We start from the raw sequence: 20548 nt of genomic DNA, 5'->3' as shown, positions 1-20548 counted from the left end.
AAACTATGAAAATAGTTTTTGGGGAAGTGGGTATTTTTTATTAAGAAAGAACATCCTTTGAAATTTATGAATTCTTCAAATTATTGAAAAGCTCTTTTGCAAATAAAAAATAAAAAGGAGAGAAAAAATCAGAAAGGAAACAGAAAGAGTAAACAAAACGTAATAAAGCAAAAGAAAAACTAGATTATCTAAGAGTGTCGTCCCATCCTGTGCGTATGTCTGGCAATTTGCCGTAGTAGGAAATATAAAATGACTACTTAAGGGAACTTTTTGCAAAGGTTACCTTAAACTCCTCTGATAATGACATGTGACGCAGCTCATATGTGCCACTTGTCACCACCAGAGATATTTGATGGGCTTTCTCATCCGTGGGTGAGGGGCGTGAGGCTGGCTATGCATTTTTTTTCTTTCATAAATCCGGTTTTCAAAATGAAACATCTCATGAACCGTGCGTCCAAATGACAAACCGTTTTATCCATTGCATTTGTTGTGTCGAGATATTTAAAACTAGATCCTATCTTGATAAGTTTTAATGAAACTTTATTTGGACAAAATTTATGCTCACAAAGTGAACTAATTTGTCCTATACTGTACTAACTTGAGCTTTCAAGTGAACTAACTTGTGTTCCATAGGAATGAAGCACTGTACTCAAGGAAGCACACTTGTGCTCCCAAGTCTACTAATTAGTGCCCCAAGGAAACTAATTTGTGCTCCCAAATGTGCTGTATTAGCTTTGTAGTCTGTGCACAGAAGTGCCTTCCGAGAAGTCCACCATAAACACCAATTAAGTGCACAGACGACTATGGCGCCGAATAAGGATTTCTGCGGGATCACCTGCCACTCTACTCCATGGCCTAGGCGTGGAAGGCCGACTTTACCACCAGAAGAAGCAACTAGCCCAGCATAATGATGAGGGCCTGCTACAGTAAAGCCAGCCCAGCCCAGCCCAACAGAGCGCAAGCGGATAGATAAGGCCTCCGGCGCCGCTCTCGATCGGCCTCGGCTCTCCATTCTCACTCCTTATCCTCACTCCAGCAGCACGCTCGTTCCTGCACCAACACTCGCAGCAGCTCACCATGGTCAGCGAGCAGACGCCGGTGGCCACCGAGCCGGAGCTGGAGAGCGGCGACGCGGCGCCGGAGGTCATCAAGGCCGAGGAGCCCGCAGAGGACGGCGCGCCCGTCGTCGAGGACGTCAAGGAGGGCGACGGTGACGAGGAGGAGGAGGAGGACGAGGATGACGACGAGGACGACGAGGATGAAGACGGTAACCATCTCCTGCCCCCTTTTTGCATTTTCACCTCGTTCCATTCCATCTTCTTTCCGTTAGGAAGATTCCGTGATTTAGAAACGTGGTAGACAGTTCATGCAAGCTCTGCTTTTGCACTGTAATCTGGCTGGTTTTTTGTTTACTAGCTATCGGAAGTGAGTGGCCATGTAACGTTGAATTAGTTATTGGTACGTGGTGGTAGATGAGCTAGAGTTGCAGCTAGGGAGTACTATCTCCATCCTGGTTTATTAGTCTTCTTTGAAATTTGTGTTAAAATTTGACCAAAGATTTAGCTGACAAAATATTAGTGCATGTCAACAATAATCATATCATTTTATTCGTATTTGAACATAGTTTTCAATGATAAAAATTTCTGTGACATGCATGAACATATTATTAGTCAAATTTATTATCAAAGTTTGGCATAGATTACAATTGGACCAATAAACAGACGAGGTAGTACGTACGTAGGCAGGGTCTGACGCAGTTTTGATGTGCGTGAAGGCGAGCTGGGTGTGGCCGGGAGCGAGGGGTCGAAGCAGAGCCGGAGCGAGAAGAAGAGCCGCAAGGCCATGATGAAGCTGGGGATGAAGCCCGTCACCGGCGTCAGCAGGATCACCATCAAGAGAGCCAAGAACGTAAGAAGAAATTCCTCTATATAAAGTAAATTGTTCATGTTAAATTGTTAATTCATGCGTGTTGTTAGTTAAAATCTTGGACTGATGCATGTGTGTAACTGCGCGGTTCAGATCCTGTTCGTGGTGTCGAAGCCGGACGTGTTCAAGAGCCCGACGTCGGAGACGTACGTGATCTTCGGGGAGGCCAAGATCGAGGACCTGAGCTCGCAGCTGCAGGCGCAGGCGGCGCAGCAGTTCAGGATGCAGGACCTGAGCAAGGCGATGAGGCCCGACGCGGCGGCGGCCGGGGCGCCCGCCGACGAGGAGGAGGTGGTGGACGAGACCGGCATCGAGGCCCGCGACATCGACCTCGTCATGACGCAGGCCAGCGTCTCCCGCGCCAAGGCCGTCAAGGCCCTCAAGGCGCACGACGGCGACATCGTCAGCGCCATCATGGAGCTCACCGCCTAGCCTTCTTCGCTTCCATCTTCTCCAAGTCCGGCCGGGATGTTTCCCCGCCGGAGTGTCGTATCCATCATGTAGCCGTGTGTTTTGCCGTGGATTTGAATCCTTTTCTTCTCTCTACCAAACGTACGTGGACGCTGCACCATATGTTGTCAGTTTCGAGACATGTTAGTGTTCCTCTTTCAAGTGGTCAATTGAAATCCTCAGAATGGAGTTCCTATGGTCTTCAATTAAATTCCACAGAATTCTACTATTGGATCAATCATCTAATGCATGTTTGCAAGTTATATGATACAGTACAATAGAATAAGAGGCCTCCACTTGTCTATCCTATATCAGACTACCATTTCTGCTGTTGCAGACTCCTATTTATCCCGCCTCATCAGTAAATAAATCTCTAACGACATCCAGCGGCCTCAACTAGGTTGGTAAAAGTATCCTCTGCTCTCACTCGTCACCTCTGCCTGTCTATCTATCTTCTTATTTGCCAGAGCTGAAGAGCACTGAATGGGTAATGAATCTATGCTGTGTAAAAATGCCGAATGTCTCAACACCACCACAACGATCACCAACAACACTAATACCTATCACTTCTTACCGTCAGGCTTTTCAGGGAAACTTCGGTTCAGAAGCTCGAGGAGAAGCATCGCGGCAGAGTCCTTGGCCTTCTTCACGCTCGGCATCGGCTCTCCGACGCACTCGTCGGTCCATCCGCGATCGGATGTATTGACCCTGACCGCGTAGACAAATCTTTTAGCATGAGCAGGGCCGCCCTCGTTTATGCACCTGTACTGTGGCATCGGCCACTGCCTTCTCAAGCAAGTGTCGTTCAGGGTCTGCCTGGTGAACCCGGCATTGTTCTTATCACCGTCCTTTTCGGTCTCTTTCTTTGCTGCGGTTTCCTTCTCCTTCAGGACCACAAGTGCGTTCCTCGCCGCCAACTTCTGTGCCATTTTCTTCTGGGGATTCTGAGCTACACCAATCTGAACACCATCAACAAAGACTTCAACAGTAGCTACATTGCCTGCCCGGGATGCTTTGTATTCTAAGCCTTCTGCTTGTTGCTGGCACCGTTCTTGGAGCTCCCTAATCGGATGCATCGGAAGGGTCTCTGGCGTTACCAGAGGTTCAAGGAGCGGTTGGAACACCTGGTGCAAAATAAGTGCAGTTTGTTTCAAGCTTCCTCCAAATTAGGTTGCTTTTCTATCAGGAAAGTTTATCTAGAATATCTAAAATAAATACCTTCCAGACTGCCGAGGTGTCATACCCACTATCCAGGAATACTGCCCCAGCAATAGACTCAATAATGTCTCCAAGAACTTTAGGAGCCTTGCAGTCCCCTAGTCCAAAAGAATTGAAACCTGATTTTGAAATCTCTTCTCGGACATCCTTCACGAACTCCCGAATCTTCAGAAGATTGGAAGAAAATAGTCAGCATTGCTTGAAACTTCAATTCTATCAACAGTGTCTTGTTTCCTACGTACTGCATAAATAAAAGGAGTATGGCAAACCTGTTTTTCCAGTGCAGATGATCCATGACGAAGATGTCCGTGCAGCTTACGTCTAACTGCAACCCTTGCAAAGTTTTCATTATTAACAGCTGCAGCTCTCAGGTCAGTCAAGCGACCAGGAGGTAGATCAGTATATGTAAAAAATAGATGCTTTGTGATGAGATGATCCAACACAGCATCACCAACAAATTCCAACCGCTGGTAACAGGAAACACCAGAAGATGGCCTGGATGCATGCGTTATAGCCTCAATAATAAAACCTTTATTCTGGAATTTCATACCCAAGATGCCTTCCAATGTCTCAAAGTCAATGCCTTTCAATATGCTCTCAGGTATATTATATGGCTTCGGAGGAGGGATCTCTTGAGGATCCAACTCGGCATGAATCCCAATCCACTTCATTAGGTGGTTTGCAGCAATTTTCCCTCCTGCTACATAATAGACCCCAATAAGTGCTTCAACGACATCTGCTAGAGTCTTGCTTGAGAGAACACGATAGCAGCTAGAATCTCCGTCAATTTCACCCTCCTCTTGAATGCTATCCGTGTAGTCATCGTCATAATCCTTCTGTACTTCATTACCAGGTATTGACCCCTCACCAAAGATGGACGGTTCAGATTCTCTAGTCTCCTCATCAAATACAGGTAGTACTCCTGGAGCTGCCCATCTTGATGGGGCAAACCGATCTGCTTGAATATACGATTGAAGAGTTTTATTCAGGGCAAATTGGTAGAGGACCATGTTACTGACCATCTGCTGTCGCATCCTTGTAAGCTGTCCCTCATGCTTCTGAGGATATTTTAGGAAAAGGAATCTACTCACAACCCATTTCAGGTATGCATCACCCAGTAACTCTGCTCTTTCATAGCAGAATGTTTCCTGGCATGATGCAGCAGTCAAGGCTTCTAATATCTGCCATGAACCCCAACAAACTTTAGTATGAATTAACAAATACAAGTTCTCATTTATTTAGTATTAAGAAAATCATTTGGCTCTTCTGCAGTGAGACAGAGAGAATAAGGAGTCTCTTGGGAAACATGCCAAATACACCCTACATTATAGATTGACTATGCTACCCCGTAAATGTACATTGTATCAATAAATATTTACATTTGTGCCAGCATTTACGATGACTTCCTATGATCTAAAAATAACAATAAAACACGTAATCAATAACCATGTGGTACTCCATGTATCTCACCTCACTTTAGGTATCTCTATATCATGTTCTATCAATTCTTATTACAGGACCTACCAAAGCCATAGCCACAATAAAGCTACGTGTATCGTGCATCTCACGTGGTATTCATCAAACTTAACATCCAACTAGATGGTAGGAATGTATTATAAGAGAGGAAATGTAAGGATCTAATGTACCGAAGCATTCTACCGGGACGCATTTACAATATTTTCTTAAGGACAATCAAAGATGTTGAGAGTACCTTAACTGCAGGAACAGGATAATCAATTGTTTCCTTCAATTGAACCGCAAGAAGCATACTCTCAACCCTTCTCATTATCGATGGCAACCTTTGAGCTCCACGAATAAGTGATCCAGGAAGGGGGTGCACAAGGCAAAGTTCAGGTGGTAAATACACATAGTATGTTTTGTCAACGTTCTCCGAAAAGTCACCTTCTCTAGCTGCAAAACAAGAGCCAATTACTCATCACTGCATGACCACAATACTCACATCTGGGTTCACAAAAATAGTAGCACAAAGTTCGACATAAAAACCATCCAACTTGTGGTTATTCCATGAGAGTTTCTTTAATGAATAAATATCAATATTCGTTGGGCATGTTCAGGATGGGACTCGGAAATACCTTCAGAATGCTCAAATCTAGGAGACAGAAGATTCTTGCAATAGGAAACACCACGTGCACGTATAAGAGGTTGTTTCTTATACACTAGCTCCACACCATATCTGATATCAAATAGCACAATGAGTCACAATGTGCTGCCACAAAATTGCTTATAGAGACTAAAGTAAGGCAGGATTCTCTGAAATAAAAAAGGGTAATAATCTTGCTTTTCAGCATTTAAGAAAATGTTGTCTTACTTCTGCTTGTAGTAATCGGCATATGAGCTATATTCCAGAGGCCCCAAGTAGCCTTCCTTCCTAGGAAATGAATTTTCTGCATTCATGTTATAGCAAATACAGTCCACATAGAACCGCTTTCCTGAGTGGGCAGCAGTGACAACCATTCCAGAAAGATCTTTAGCATCCCAGCATGAATCTGCCATGAACAACTTGCCTTGATTCTGATAGTCACTTGAATAACCTCTATCACGAGAAGGAACTAATCCAGATGCTTTGACAATATCAAAGTCAGCAATGGCTCCTCTAATACCATAAGTCGGATGTGCCTTCTGTCCAAAAGCGGTTCCATTACGCAATTTTCCAAACCCATACTCTCTCTTATCTCCACCAAGTGTCCTCTCATTGGTGCCTAGGTAGACATCTGGTCGTGCCTTTTGAAGTGGATTATTCCAGGCATCAGTATTCACAATGCTGTTGACCAAAGTCCAATCGATCTCTCTTAAAGCATCTGTGCACTTCTCAGTTCCTACAGGGACAAACAGGTATGCTTTTGCTGGATCCCAAGGTGTAGTTGAGGGATCAACATCAACATCAAGGACTATGCTCATGAGCCTAACATGAAAGCTCTTCAGCAGAACCAGCTGCAATCACAAAAGTAGGGTATTAGCTACACTAACCCAAAACGCTTAGAATGAATATTTACTTGGAATTTCTCAAGCAGATCAACCTGACTTTCTGTAACTTCAATTGGTCCACGGAATACAAGAGATGCCTTTGTTATCATTGTCCTGGCAACAAAGAGATCCATTGGCGTCGATAGAACCTGAAAAATCAGAAGAAGAAGAAATGGTTAGTTCACAGCATTCTCTACTCAAGTTTCGGGATATTCCAGATGATGGAACATACCTCTGCATCCAACTCACTGCCAAAAATAATAGAAAAATTCGAAAGTTGTGCAAGGAAAGGGTCCTTAGATGCCCCTACGTCCACACAATTGACAGAATACATATACAACTTAATAAATTGAGTGCTTTGGCAGCCATCTCTTCCACATAAAATCCATTCTCCCTGTCACAGAAAAAAATATCCATCAGAATGAGATTGGAGGATAATCTCGGGTCGTGCCACAGAGTGCAGATGCAATGTCCAGACCAGTTCCTGTTTGTATGCAGAGAGATAATGAGCGAGGAAGCAAAAATAACTTACTCTCAAAATTTCAGCAACACCTTCAGGATAAAACTCTCTATGGCGTGCCGTTCCAGGGAGTGGATCACCTTCATTCTGTTCGGTCTTCTCTCCTTCTCCACTTCCTCTATCAGGTAAAAGCATATCTGTGAAGGCATTCATCTCATGCAGCTTCTTACAGGCAGCCAAACAAACAGCCTGCATGAAAAAACAAGTGGTATTCATGCAACTGATGGGACACGCCATAAATGATATCAAGGGAGCATGTCAGGTAAGGAACCAGCCTTAAAATAGGATAATCAGAACATAAATCTCAGTCACTAACTCACTATATCAACTATGAATGTTGTAGATCAAGGTGGATTGTCCATATCACTAAATTTGTAGGAGGCTATAAGAGTGAAAAGGGATTACTTGATGTGGATTTTTGAAAAAATATTGGTGGCCTTTAGCATTTGGTGTGAACCGTCGAGGTTCAACCCAATGGCCAAGGTTGCCAGTTCAAATCATTTTAAGGCCAGTTCTTATCTGATATATTCCCTTGACAACAACAAAGTATTTCTATTCCAATGAAACCATCATTACTTGTTGTGCCAGACGAATTGAGCCGCATATAGGACCCTCAAGTTTCTCAAATGGAGCATTACAGGGAAGTTGAAGTTTGCAGGAATACTCCATGGAACCCCCTGGCTTCTCATGTTTTTGCATAATAAATTCTGGACGAAGAATTGAGTACCTGCAAGTGCAAAACTTAGGATGCATATGTGATCTTCGCACTCGAAGGAACTGGTACACTTAATAAAATGCAAAGAATTATATGCACCTGTCACTTGGTAGCTGTGAACAGTAAAAATGTACGAGCCCAACTGCAGAATTCAAGCTGACAACAGCACCTGTTGATTCGACCTGATACATCGAATCAGGTGATGTATCAATGGAATTTAGCAGAGTACCATCAAGATGACTGAGATCAGTTCTTTCTATAGCCTCTTTTCTCAACGTCTCCTCACTATTTCGAGCATTCCTCAAGAAAGTTTCATGTGCCAGATTTTCCCTGGAGAAATCAATTTATAAGCCAATAGAGTAGGAACGAGCTAATCCCAAATATATATGTGTGTGTGTGGGTGGGTGTTGTGGATACCTTTCAACCATCAATATGTAGTCAGACCCAGGCTTTCTTGCACGACCACGAGACTGTACGTAGGCCAAGACCGTCTTTGCAAGGTCAAAGCGAATGACAACATTGCACTGTCGAATATCAAGTCCTTCCTCAGCAACACTAGTCGCGACTAACAGTGTAACCTGCAAACCAGTTCCAGATTTATAACTCATCTAATGGATGTGTATTCTAGATGTAATAACTTTGTAAAATCTATTACAAATGAATCATGCAAGTTAAAACCTAGTATCATTAGGCTTACAGCTGAAATAGTGATCAAATATAGTTATGCTACGAAGAGACATACTCGGCCATCACGAAATTTTGCAATGGTATCCTGCATTTGGCTTGTGCGCATCTCTTGATTGTTGTTATGACCTATCAAGCTTGCACATCGGATAAAGCTTAAAGATGGAAGCTCTGCAAGCACCTGTTAGGTGAATAGAGGAAAAAGAATTGGACAATGTATAAAGGATCCATACGCAACAAAACAACAACAGCATGCTAACCTTAGGAAGAACTAATGCCGTGACAACTCGCTCCACAAAGATGATAGCACGGAAATCGTCAGTATGCTGATACTTGAGAAGGATTTTGATTAAAGCCTGCACCCTAGGGGTAACTTTCCCATCTGCCACGGCAGCTCCGATGACCTCATCTACATGTTCACCTACAGAAACAGCTGACAAAAAGGACAGCAATAGAAGAGAGTGAGATATACTATCAAGTCAACTAATGGATAAAGATAATGATGAAATAAATGGTGCAAAATTACAGAACGAAACTGCATGGAGAGAGAGGAAGTGGCTGGTTTTGCCAAACTAATACCATGGCTATCAGGCAGCTCCCCGTCTTCAAGTTCACTTGGGTTGTGATTTTCAGTGTTATGCATCTCAACATCATTCGTCTCGCTTTTCACTGCAGCTCCCTCAGTCAACTGGCAGTGCAATAAATCAACAACCTTCTTTAAATGCGACTCTTGAAACTTTACATCAACCTGATAGTTTGCCCTTTCATCATTCTGCAATACTGTCAAAAAGGACTGTGCAACCTGAAATCATGTATAAGCGAACTGTTAGAAATATGTGACAATTAACAACATGCCATTGTTGAATATCAAGCGAATACCTTATAAGCACACCATTGTCCTAGTTCACCTAAAGCATAATTTATAGCTCTCAACTTCTGGATTAAATTAGCTGCACCATCACTTTCTGTACGCTCAGAAACACCATAGACAAGGCGCAGCTCATCTCTAGACCCAGCATCCCTGGCTCCCATAAACTGCCACTTTGTTCTCTTAGAGCTACAGAGTGCAGCTTCTTCAACAGCAGCTTCCATTTGTTTGATCTGCTCATGCAGGGAACAAAGGGTGGCTGCTTTGTCATATTGGACAACGACTTCAAAAGGCATGGGGACATGTTTCTCAAGCTCTTTCCGATCTTTGATAGTACAAACAATGGAATCCAGTTTACTCTCAAGATTTCTTATCTTGATGGCACAATCTTCTTGGCTAGTGACTCCTGTGCAGATAATAGTATAAATAGCATGAGAAAAACAAGATGAAATTTTACACATGGAATGGTGAGTGAAAAAATGAAAAAGGGAAGAGGTAGCAGGAGAAAAAGAGCAGAGCAGTACCCTTTAGGTTGACAGGAGAAGCTGTCATACCAAAAACAACTGGTCTCTTATCCTTCGGAGTTGTGTGATAAAATTCTGACATCACTAGAGAATATGGATGTTTTTTCACTGCATGATGGCACTCGTCTAAAATTAAAAGATGTATGGCATCCATTTTAATGATACTGTGCCTGAGGATGTTTAACAAAATTTGAGCTGTCATAACTAGTACCTGCATGAAAAGGCTCTGTTTAATGTAAGTGAATCACACATGGTATTCAGTACAGTGCAGTTATTTAGTTTGCAGTTGTAAAGTACAAAATTGTTTCCATAGATGGATGTGCATCATGCACACACAATGAACGAGCAGCACTTCCTATCCAGCAGCTTCATTTTTACTTCTTAAGGCCCCGTTCACTTCACAGGTTTCCAAACCTTTCCAAAGGAATCCTCGATTCCACGTGTTATTTTTCCTTTGATGCGTCCGTTTCAAAGGAACTAGCTACAGTATACCAGAGGAAAGGCTCACCAGCAGTGTCGATTTCACAGGAATCTTTGCATCCACCCTGACCACTTTTTGTGGGCGGAAGCCAGAGGCAGCCATAGAAAAGGTGAATAAAATATACTATAACAAAGCATGCTGTGAGATGTGAGAAGAAGAAGAAAACTAGCTTTTGTTTGAGTTTTTTTTAGTTGAAAGAAGAACTAGCTGGAATGAATATAAAATATTCTAATAGCTACGGCTGGTGGGACTTCCTGGGCTCTTTCTTCGTCCACCGAACGCAAGTCTTTGTTCATTCCTATGTTTTCAGTTCTTCCGTGTTGTACTTGGACTCATTCCCTATTCTTGCACTTTTTTACATTCCTATGGTTCAGAATTATTTAAAGAGAACGGGGCCTAAGCAGTGCCCTATAAAACAATTCTCTTTTCCTATCCAACAACTTCGTTCTACTTCTAAAGCAGTATATCCTATAAACAATTATTGTTTCCTATTCAGTAGTTCTTCTTTACTTCGAAGTGGTATCCTATAGAACAATTCTCTTTCCTATCCAACAGCAGCTTCATTTTTACCTATTAGGCAGTATCCAATAGTTACTACTGAGGTCGCAATAAAAAGGTCATGACTACAAATGAAGAATGTGTTGACAGAAGTGATGTATATGTGAATATATTGACCAACAAAAATCTAGAGAAGATATGGAGATTATATATGGGATACATACACCAATGCAATTGCAGTAAATAAAAAAATGTAAGTAACTGACCAATTAACAGCATCATTAACCATAACCTAAAAGGCACCAATGCTTCAAAGTCCGCTGTATCCGCATATAAACGTGTGTGATACACGATACACCAGATATGTGTGTCCCCATTTTTTGATTAAAATAAATAAATGACGATACGCCGCCAGGACACCGTCGATACGTCGGGAACACGAGAATGGCGCAGCCCAGTAAAGCCCAACTACTAACCACAACAGACAGCTCTCCTCACGTGCTATGCAATCAAAGATTGGATCGAGCGCATGACTGAGCCTGGTCATCATTTCCGACGCCTCCATCACCTGGAGCCAAGCAAAGCAAGGTAACTTCCCCTGTTCCCGAATCCCCTGCTCTCCTCTGGTATGGGAATGCTTGCTTCGTTGCTTGTGTGCGTGCAGCGTGCTGGCTGGCTGCTGCAATTGAAGTATTGACTGTTGTAGCCTAGTTATTGCTGGTGCTGATTCCAAATACAGAGGGATTTGAGGCAATTGAGGGCATGAAAAGAGGCACGGAGACAGCAAATGGGGCAATATTTGATCTCATGTGATATCTCAAAATTATTCTGTCTTCCATTACATGGTTTTTTATTAATTATTCTCTATCACCTATGACTGTTTCTAGAAATCGCCTTATCCCTTGTCCCGCTTCAATATCCCCGTGTTTGTCCCCGTATTGATGCTTGCTAGAGCATAACCAGAGTGATCTTGTTCCAAAACGATATTAGATTTAAGCAAATGTTTAGCATAGAACTAGGTCACAGGCCATTATACACGGCAATAAGAACAGTATGAAAGGGGATGAAAAATAGAAGGATGACCTGTTTCGAATCAAACTCGCGCTGCCACTTTCTAGCATCCCAGAAATCCTGACCCATCTCTCCACAGTAGTGCCCGACCCGATAGCCAGTCCTCTCGCGTATCACCTCAGCTTGCTGCAATTTCAGCAACAACACGGTTACACCCACAGAATTTGAAACCTTAATAATCACTGAAAGCCCAGTCGTGTATGTAATGTATGTTCTACCTGATACACAAGAGGCACCTTGGGAACCAAGAACACAGCAAGTATTTTCCTGTTCTCCTTCATCATTTTGTCACATATGCTTTTGATGAGCAGCACAGCAATGAGGGTCTTCCCCGCGCCGGTCTCGAGGAAGGCTATGGTGTTCCTGCTCTTTGCTTGCTCAAGCACCTCCAACTGGTAGTGTCTCGCCTGCTCCTCGGCGAGAGGCTTCTCCTTCTGGGCGGAAGCCGCCTTATCCGCCTCTGCAGTCTTCTCCACGGAGCCTCCGTTGTGTGTCCTGGCACGCTTTCCCTCGCGCTCAGACTCCTGCTCCCAGGTGCCAGGGCGGAACACCATCTTGCCGCCGCGGTCCCGCTCCCAGAACCCTCGAGCCTCGCGGCGGTGGGCAGGGTTACTGTCGCGGTCGCGCTTGCGAGGCCTGTCAACGAAGTCGCGCCTCCCGCGCCGTTCCTCCCAGCCACGCGAGGGCGGCGGAAGCATCGGCCGCCGCCGCGAATCAGGGCGCGGCTCCCCGTGAGCCCCAGGGGCGAGGCGAGGACGCTTCCCGTCTCTCCACTCCCCGCCGCGACCGCCGTTCATGGAACCGCCGTACGACTCCCTTCTCGTCTCCTTCCTCGGGTCGAGGCTTCTAGTCTCCTTCGGGTCGAGGCTTCTAATCTCCTTCCTGGGCTCGACGCTTCTCGTCTCCCTCCTAGGCTCGACGGCCTGGCTCCTCTGCCCTGAGCCCACCACCGCCACGGCATTGTTGGCCACAGCCGCAGCAGCAGCCTCCTGCGCCCGCTCCGCTGGCGGCTGGGGAGCCACAGGCTGAGACGGCGGCGGCGGCTGCGGTGCGGGGGCGGGGGCGCTCTCGTCGTTGATGCTCTCGAGTATCCGGTCGATCTCGTCGACCAAGCCGTCTTCGACGCCGCAGTCCATGGCGGGCAAGAGGCCCGGGTCGAAATCCGCGGACGCGAAGTCGATGCCGCAGCCCATGGCCGCCGGGTCGAAGCCCGCGGACGCGGCGAAGTTGATGCCGCTGCTGTCCATGACGGGCATGAGCCCCGGGCCGAAGTCGGCGGACGCGGCGAAGTCGAAGAGCAGCGACGGGTCGTCCTCGTCCTCGCACGCGTCGTACCAGTAGGACACCGCTCCCGGCTGCTCGCCTCCTCCCGCCATGTCCCCCGCAGCTGCAGCTGCAGCCAGAGCAAACCGATCGTCACACACAACTAGCACATCAATCAATGAATCAATCAGAGCAGCAGAAGAATCGGAAAGCAAACAGGGGAGGGGAGGGGGGAAACGAATGTTGGCACTACTGCTGCTGCTGCTGCTGCTGCTGCTCTGCGGCGGTGGCGGCGGCGCGGGGGGCTCCGGTGGGGGGCGGTGGCGGTGGCGAGAGAGCGGAAGAGAAAGAGGCGGTGATAAACCGTACGAATAACGCAATCGAACCAATCGGCGGGGCGAGTGGGGGACTGGAGGGAGATGCGAATGCGATTCCGATATGGGGATGAGGCGGCGGCCGGGCTCGATCCGATTCGATTCGATTCGATTCGACGGTGTATCAACGCTACTCTTTCTCTTCTCCCTCTCTGCTGATCTCCACTCCTCTCTCTCTCTTCTCTCTCCGGTATGAGGCGAGGCGAAAGAGATGGGGGGAGGAGGACGGAGGTCGGAGTCGGAGGAGGAGGATCGCGAATTAATGGACGCCAGCCCTTGCGGCCAGGAGCGGTGTCCCGCCGGCCCGCGGGGCCCCGGGCCAGGCTAGGGCAGCCGGCCCCGCGCGGCCCGAAGCGAGCCCGTCGTGTGTTTGGGCTTTGGGGCACCCGCGTGGGGTTCGTTGTTGTTTGCCCTGGCCCTGAGCTAGCGGCGGTCGTGTGTGCACGCTGTGGGCCAAGGGAGTGGGTGCCCGTGTCAGTCAGACCATTTCCCCTGCAGTTTTTGATGCGCTGCAAATTCAGTTTGGGCACACTTTTCCTTCCACCATCGTAGGTGAGACTTCGAGGACGTGACTACTACTCCTACTGTTGGTACTCCCTCCGTCCGAAAATACTTGTCATTAAAATAAATAAAAAGAGATGTATCTAGACATATATGTATTTCCGGACGGAGGTAGTACTACTACACATGGTGCTCCTACTTCAGAGTTACTGTACTGTAATTAAGCCTGCGGCCTGGGCCTCGAGGGAAAGAAATTAGGTAGTACTCCCTCTGTTCCTAAATATAAGTCTTTGTAAAGATTCTACTATGAACTACGTACGAATGTATATAGATGCATTTTAAGTATGGATTCATTCATTTTACTTCGTATGTAGTCCACTTAGTGGAATCACTACAAAGACTTACATTTAGGAACGGAGGGAGTACTCCTCTCAGTGGATGGGACAAGGAGCAAGTGAGTGAGTCCCGATGCATGGGGCATCAAGTTCCAATGGTTGTTGCACTACGTGTTCAACCATCTCCACGACACACCGCGCGAAGAAACCAAACATCTCCACGACGCGACGCGTGCAAAGATAAGCAGATGCTTTGCCGCCTTGCCGTTGCCGGCACAGGCACAGGCACTCCGGCCGTAGATAGAACCGAACCTGGCCGCTTCAGGCCAGTCCGTCCATCCACAAGACTAGAGAAAAATGAACACGTCTAGGTTCGTCCAACGGAAGCGCCTTCTCGAACCCGAGCAATTTTACGTTACGGTGCGCACAGTGACGGGACACGGGACAGGGACGGTGAGTGGTGAAAGACAGTGAGGAAAGGCTGCCGCTGGTCTGCAGGCGAACCTACCCCAATTGATGCCGCTCGCCCGGCTGCGCGCGGTACTGCTCGCCTTGCCGGCCCTTCTCTCACTGACGACAGTGGTGGGTCGAGTGAGTGAGTGAGTGACTGACCGAGGAGCAGTGCTGGTGGCATGATAGTTACGGCGGCGTCCCGACCCGACAGGGGCGTGCGCCCGCTGCCTGCCCGGGAATCCTGCACGGTTGTTGTGCCTTTAAGGCGGTGCCCGCGCCGGATCCCGTGCCCTGCGCCCAGCACCGGGCACTGTTGGCCGTGGACTCGACTCGTGGTGAACGGTTCCGTTCGGGTCGGTGCGCTTTTCCGCAGCTTTATTTGTTTGTTTATTCGGATTCACGCTGTCTGACAAACTTCGCTCGTGCACTCGACCACTTCATTCCTGTCGGCCGGAAAGCCGGGGGGGATGAGATCCAGTGCGAGCAAGGCACCGATGAACAGTACGGTGGCTGGCCTCCCTCCTCACACCGTCCAATCCAAAATCAACGGCCAGATCTACATGAACAGTGGCAGTTCTACAGTGTTCGATCTACAGTACCCCACCTATAGTGATCTATGCTACAGTACCATGTCAACAGTGCTTTGCTCTACAGTATTCGATCTGAGCTGCTCACCCCTGATCCAACGGTTGGCTGGCCGCTAGTTACGACGTGCCTTGCTGCGGGCAAGGCACTGGATTCTGAGGAGTTTATGTGGGTCGTGTGCCTAAAATCCCTTTTGGAGGCCGGTTTGCGTGGAGGCCGGTTTTTGAAACATTTAAAATTTATCAAACTTCATTTTTTTAACATTTTTAAAAATTCTGAAAAATATATAGATATAATTTCTTTGTGCATCAAAATATATAGATATACATGGAGGCACAATGCACAAGTGTATAAATTCGCAGGACGAACTACGTTGAAATGAGGGTTATGCAAAAAAAACGGTGGCTTTTAAACACATGATGCTATTCATCTTCCGAGGTCATGAATTTATCTTCTTTGTACATATCACATTTTAAGGTATTTCATCCTGAAATTTTACACACATACACGTAGCATCCTTGTTTACTTGTACATTTAAAAAAAATTGAACCTGAAATGGTTGAATTTTGAATTTTTCAAAAAAATCGACCTCCATGGAGGCCGAGAGTCAAAACGCCTCACTCGTTGTGTGCATATTACAGTACTACTTATGAAAGCTTTATTTAATATTGCAAGAAAACAGATTGCATATGACAGTACTTATGAAAGCTTTATTTATTGTTGCAAAGCCACAACCGTTTTTATTCATGGGTGTAAGTGTTTGTGCGAGAGATATTGGTGTTAACTGGCCCCGGGCGCACACTATAGCTCTGCCCATTATCACCGGGAGTAAAATTTATGAAAGATCCATGTGAAGCATACAAAATATATACCTTTTTTAAAAGCAATTATATCTCAACTGTGCGTGCTTTTTGTGTTGTTCTTACAATCCAAAGTTACCATGGATGATTGTGTAGTAACTTTCAAAGCAATGCATGCGAGACTGAGGACATAAGTGATTATCCTTTTTGGTTGAAATTGGTCTTGTATTACCTTTTGACGTTTAGATGTACTCCTTTTTGTCTACTACTATGCAGACAAAAAAACACAAACACAAGCAACCTGACGTATATATGTCCATTTTGATTGAAAATGGTGGTGATTCTATTCCAACTTGTCTAGAAGCTATTGTACTATATTATTTCTCCTTGCCAAATAGACTAATAGTTTTTCATGACAAGTTCTAGAAGTTATTATTATACTGATTCTCCTTGCCAACTAGAGGACTATGTTTTCATGACTAGATCTAGAAGTTATTTTATTATATTAATTTGCCTTGCCAAATAAAGGACTACTTTATCATGACTAGATCTAGAAGTTATATTTATTAAACTGATACTCCTTGCCAAATAGAGGACTAAGTTTTCATGACTGACTCCACGTAGATAGGTTATACATTTCCTCGCATTCCTAGGCTACAAAACCGTGGTATATCTATGTGGATAATGATAGCATTCAACTAGAACTTACCAAATAGACAAGACGTTAAAAAATACAATCGATTAAGATCTAAAATGGAGCACCAAGGATTCGAAAAAAAAAGCAAAATTCAGACTAACAAAGACAAATCAGGGGGAATCTTTACCTCTAGGTATGGAGAGGGGTCAAAATTCCATGAAAACAATTCCCTTTCAAAACATTCTGGAGAGATCTGGAGGGGGAGATCCGCCGCTCTCTATTCTTTCGGGCCTGGAGGAAGATGACTCATGTGTGGGGGTTGCGAGTCGGCTGAGCCCCACACGCATCCATTTATCTATTTAGGGTCATAAAGCCAAGGTCCCTAGCATTTCGCTTTTTGGCCGAAACGCAACCTCTCTAGTGTTTCAGCTAGGCCACGTCGGCCTCGTGTCATGATTGGTCGGGATGGGCTAAGGTTCAAACATCATTGGCCATGACGTTTCAGTGTGAAATCGAAACAACAACCTGGCATTTTAAGAAAGATCAAGGTGATATAGTTGAAGCATGGGTGAGAGTAAAGGATCTCCCGTTGGATAAAAGATTGGGTCATTTCATACTAAAATTCTCAAAGATGCCAATTTTGTGATTTATCGCGAGCCAAAAAGTAATGGTGATATAGTTGAAGCATGGGTGAGAGTAAAGGATCCCTCGTTGGATAAAAGACTAAACCCTTCGGTCAAGCATCATGGGACTGGCTTGGGGAGGTGATCAAGGTGGATGTTGAGAAAGATGGGACCGCGAGGGGGGAGCAACTTCGAGTTAGAGCAAAATTCTCTATTTTGAACCATCAGTTGTGGGCATCTATGGGTTGTCTTCACTTTCCCTTTGATTGTGAGAGGATAGTTCATGAGGATGGAACTTGTGATCCTCTGAAGGATGCTTCATCTCAATGGGGCTAGTGGCTACGGGCTGGTCCTAGCAGGAGCAAGCCAAAAAGGACACAACACAACGACAATCACTGTCATCCACCAACTTCAGCAATGGCAGTGCAAGATCTACTGACAGCGAGTATGGTATGAGTAGGGCTACAGTGTGTGTCTTACTACCTCGTCGTCAGCAGTGGAGACAGGCCTAGGGAACTTGGGGCTATAACGCTAGGCGTAATAATAATATCATTTCCAATTATTTCCAATACAATATACAAAACCACTTTTAGTGCATCAGTGAAGCTAGCATAGCCCTAGGCCTAATCCAATGCTAGCTTCGCCACTGCTCCTCATAACCGATCCTTGAGCAAAGTTTGTGTAATGATTCTCGCACTAGTGAGAGATCTAGATAGAGACATGATACGTCTCCAACGTATCTATAATTTTTGATTGTTCCATGCTATTAAAGTATCAATCTTGGATGTTTTATATACATTTACTAGCAACTTTATGTCATTTTTGGGGACTAACCTATTAATCTAGTACCCACTGCCAGTTGTTGTTTTTTTGCTTATTTTTTACTTTGCAGAATATCAATACCAAACGAAGTCCAAATGCCACGAAACTTTTTGGAGAATTTTTTTCTGGTGATAAGAGACCCTAGAAGCTTCTTGAGGCCATGAGACGAGGCTCGTGGGGCCCACTAGGCACTAGGGCGCGCCAGAGGCCCCCGGCGCGCCCTGATGGGTAGTGGGGCCCACAGGCACCCCCTTGACCTACCTCCGCCTCTATAAATACTCTAAAATCCCAAAACCCCTAAGGGAGTCGAGGAAATACTTTTTCGTCGCCGCAAGTTCCAAAACCACGAGATCCAATCTAGAGGCATTTTTCGGCACTATGCCGGAGGGGGCAACGATCACAGAGGGGTCCTTCATCATCCTTGTTGCCCCTCCGATGATGCATGAGTAGTTTACCAAAGACCTACATGTCCGTAGTTAGTAGCTAGATGACTTCTTCTCTCTTTTTGATCATCAATACAATGTTCTCCGCGATGTTCTCGGAGATCTATTTGATGTAACTCTTTTTTGCGGTGTGTTTGTTGGGATCCGATGAATTATGAGTTTATGACCAGATCTATCCATGAATATTATTCGAGTCTTCTCTGAACTCTTTTATGCATGATTTTTATAGCTTCGTATTTCTTCTACGATTTATTGGTTTGGTCAACTAGATTGATTTATCTTGCCATGGAAAGAGGTGCTTTCTGATGGGTTCGATCTTGTGGTGCTTAATCTCAGTGATAGAAAGAGACATGACATGCATGTATCGTTGCTATTAAGGGTAACGAGATGGGGTTTATTGATACATGCGTTTATCTTGTCTACATCATGTCATCCTGCCTAATGCATTACTCTGTTTTCCCATGAACTTAGTACACTAGATGAATGCTCGATAGCGGTTGATGTGTGGAGTAATAGTAGTAGATGCAGAATCGTTTCGATCCACTAATATTGGACGTGATTCCTATATACATGATCATCGCCATGGATATCGTCATAATTATTTGTTTTTTTATCAATTATCCAACGGTAATTTGTTTACCCACCGTATGCTATTTTCTTGAGAGAAGCCTCTAGTGAAAACTATGGCTCCGGGTCTATTTCCTATCATATATTAAACCAAACATGCCTTGTTGCAATTTCTTTCATTTATTTTGTTTTGTGTTTTAGTTAGATCTATTTATCAAATCTCATACAATTTATGAAGGAAATATGCCCTAGAGGCAATAATAAAGTTATTATTTATTTCCTTATTTCATGATAAATGTTTATTATTCATGCTAGAATTGTATTAACCGGAAACATGATACATGTGTGAATACATAGACAAACATATAGTCACTAGTATGCCTCTACTTGACTAGCTCATTAATCAAAGATGGTTATGTTTCCTAATCATAGACATGTGTTGTCATTTGATTAATGGGATCACATCATTAGGAGAATGATGTGATTGACATGACCCATTCCGTTAGCCTAGCACTTGATCGTTTAGTATGTTGCTATTGCTTTCTTCATGACTTATACATGTTCCTGTAACTATGAGATTATGCAACTCCCGTTTATCGGAGGAACACTTTGGGTGCTACCAAACGTCACAACGTAACTGGGTGATTATAAAGGAGCACTACAGGTGTCTCCAAAGGTACATGTTGAGTTGGCGTATTTCGAGATTAGGTTTTGTCACTCCGATTGTCGGAGAGGTATCTCTGGGCCCTCTCGGTAATGCACATCACTATAAGCCTTGCAAGCAATGTGACCAATGAGTTGGTTACGGGATGATGCATTACGTAACGAGTAAAGAGACTTGCCGGTAACGAGATTGAGCTAGGTATTGGATACCGACGATCAAATCTCGGGCAAGTAACATACCGATGACAAAGGGAACAACGTATGTTGTTATGCGGTTTGACCGATAAAGATCTTCGTAGAATATGTAGGAGCCAATATGGGCATCCAGGTTCCGCTATTGGTTATTGACTAAGAATAGTTCTAGGTCATGTCTACATAGTTCTCGAACCCATAGGGTCCGCACGCTTAAGGTTTCGATGACAGTTATATTATGAGTTTATGAGTTTTGATGTACCGAAGGAGTTCAGAGTCCCGGATGAGATCGGGGACATGACGAGGAGTCTCGAAATGGTCGAGACGTAAAGATCGATATATTGGACGAC

General features: G+C 45.0%; 2 protein-coding genes across 2 annotated transcripts; one reads left to right on the top strand and one right to left on the bottom strand.

The window, feature by feature from the left end:
- The first annotated feature begins 976 nt into the window (after positions 1–976).
- LOC123093774 (nascent polypeptide-associated complex subunit alpha-like protein 2) lies at positions 977–2565 on the top strand. Its single transcript, XM_044515827.1, has 3 exons — positions 977–1267; positions 1775–1908; positions 2020–2565. The coding sequence occupies exons 1-3, from the start codon at positions 1078–1080 to the stop codon at positions 2356–2358; spliced, it is 663 nt and encodes a 220-aa protein (XP_044371762.1). The 5' UTR covers positions 977–1077; the 3' UTR covers positions 2359–2565.
- Positions 2566–2577: 12 nt separating this feature from the next.
- LOC123093773 (endoribonuclease Dicer homolog 1) lies at positions 2578–13815 on the bottom strand. The gene is made up of 20 exons (XM_044515826.1): positions 13457–13815; positions 12159–13333; positions 11953–12066; positions 9891–10101; positions 9378–9772; positions 9078–9300; positions 8759–8931; positions 8557–8679; positions 8232–8392; positions 7914–8144; positions 7676–7826; positions 7112–7288; positions 6812–6973; positions 6633–6728; positions 5924–6546; positions 5688–5788; positions 5306–5505; positions 3864–4775; positions 3595–3759; positions 2578–3500 (listed from the first exon to the last, which is right to left on the bottom strand). The coding sequence occupies exons 2-20, from the start codon at positions 13314–13316 to the stop codon at positions 2940–2942; spliced, it is 5937 nt and encodes a 1978-aa protein (XP_044371761.1). The 5' UTR covers positions 13317–13333; positions 13457–13815; the 3' UTR covers positions 2578–2939.
- Between the last annotated feature and the right edge of the window lie 6733 nt (positions 13816–20548).

Source organism: Triticum aestivum, chromosome 4B (assembly GCF_018294505.1).
Source record: "Triticum aestivum cultivar Chinese Spring chromosome 4B, IWGSC CS RefSeq v2.1, whole genome shotgun sequence".
In the NCBI taxonomy this organism is placed as follows: Eukaryota; Viridiplantae; Streptophyta; class Magnoliopsida; order Poales; family Poaceae; genus Triticum; species Triticum aestivum.
This window is presented reverse-complemented; position numbering and strand designations above follow the sequence as displayed.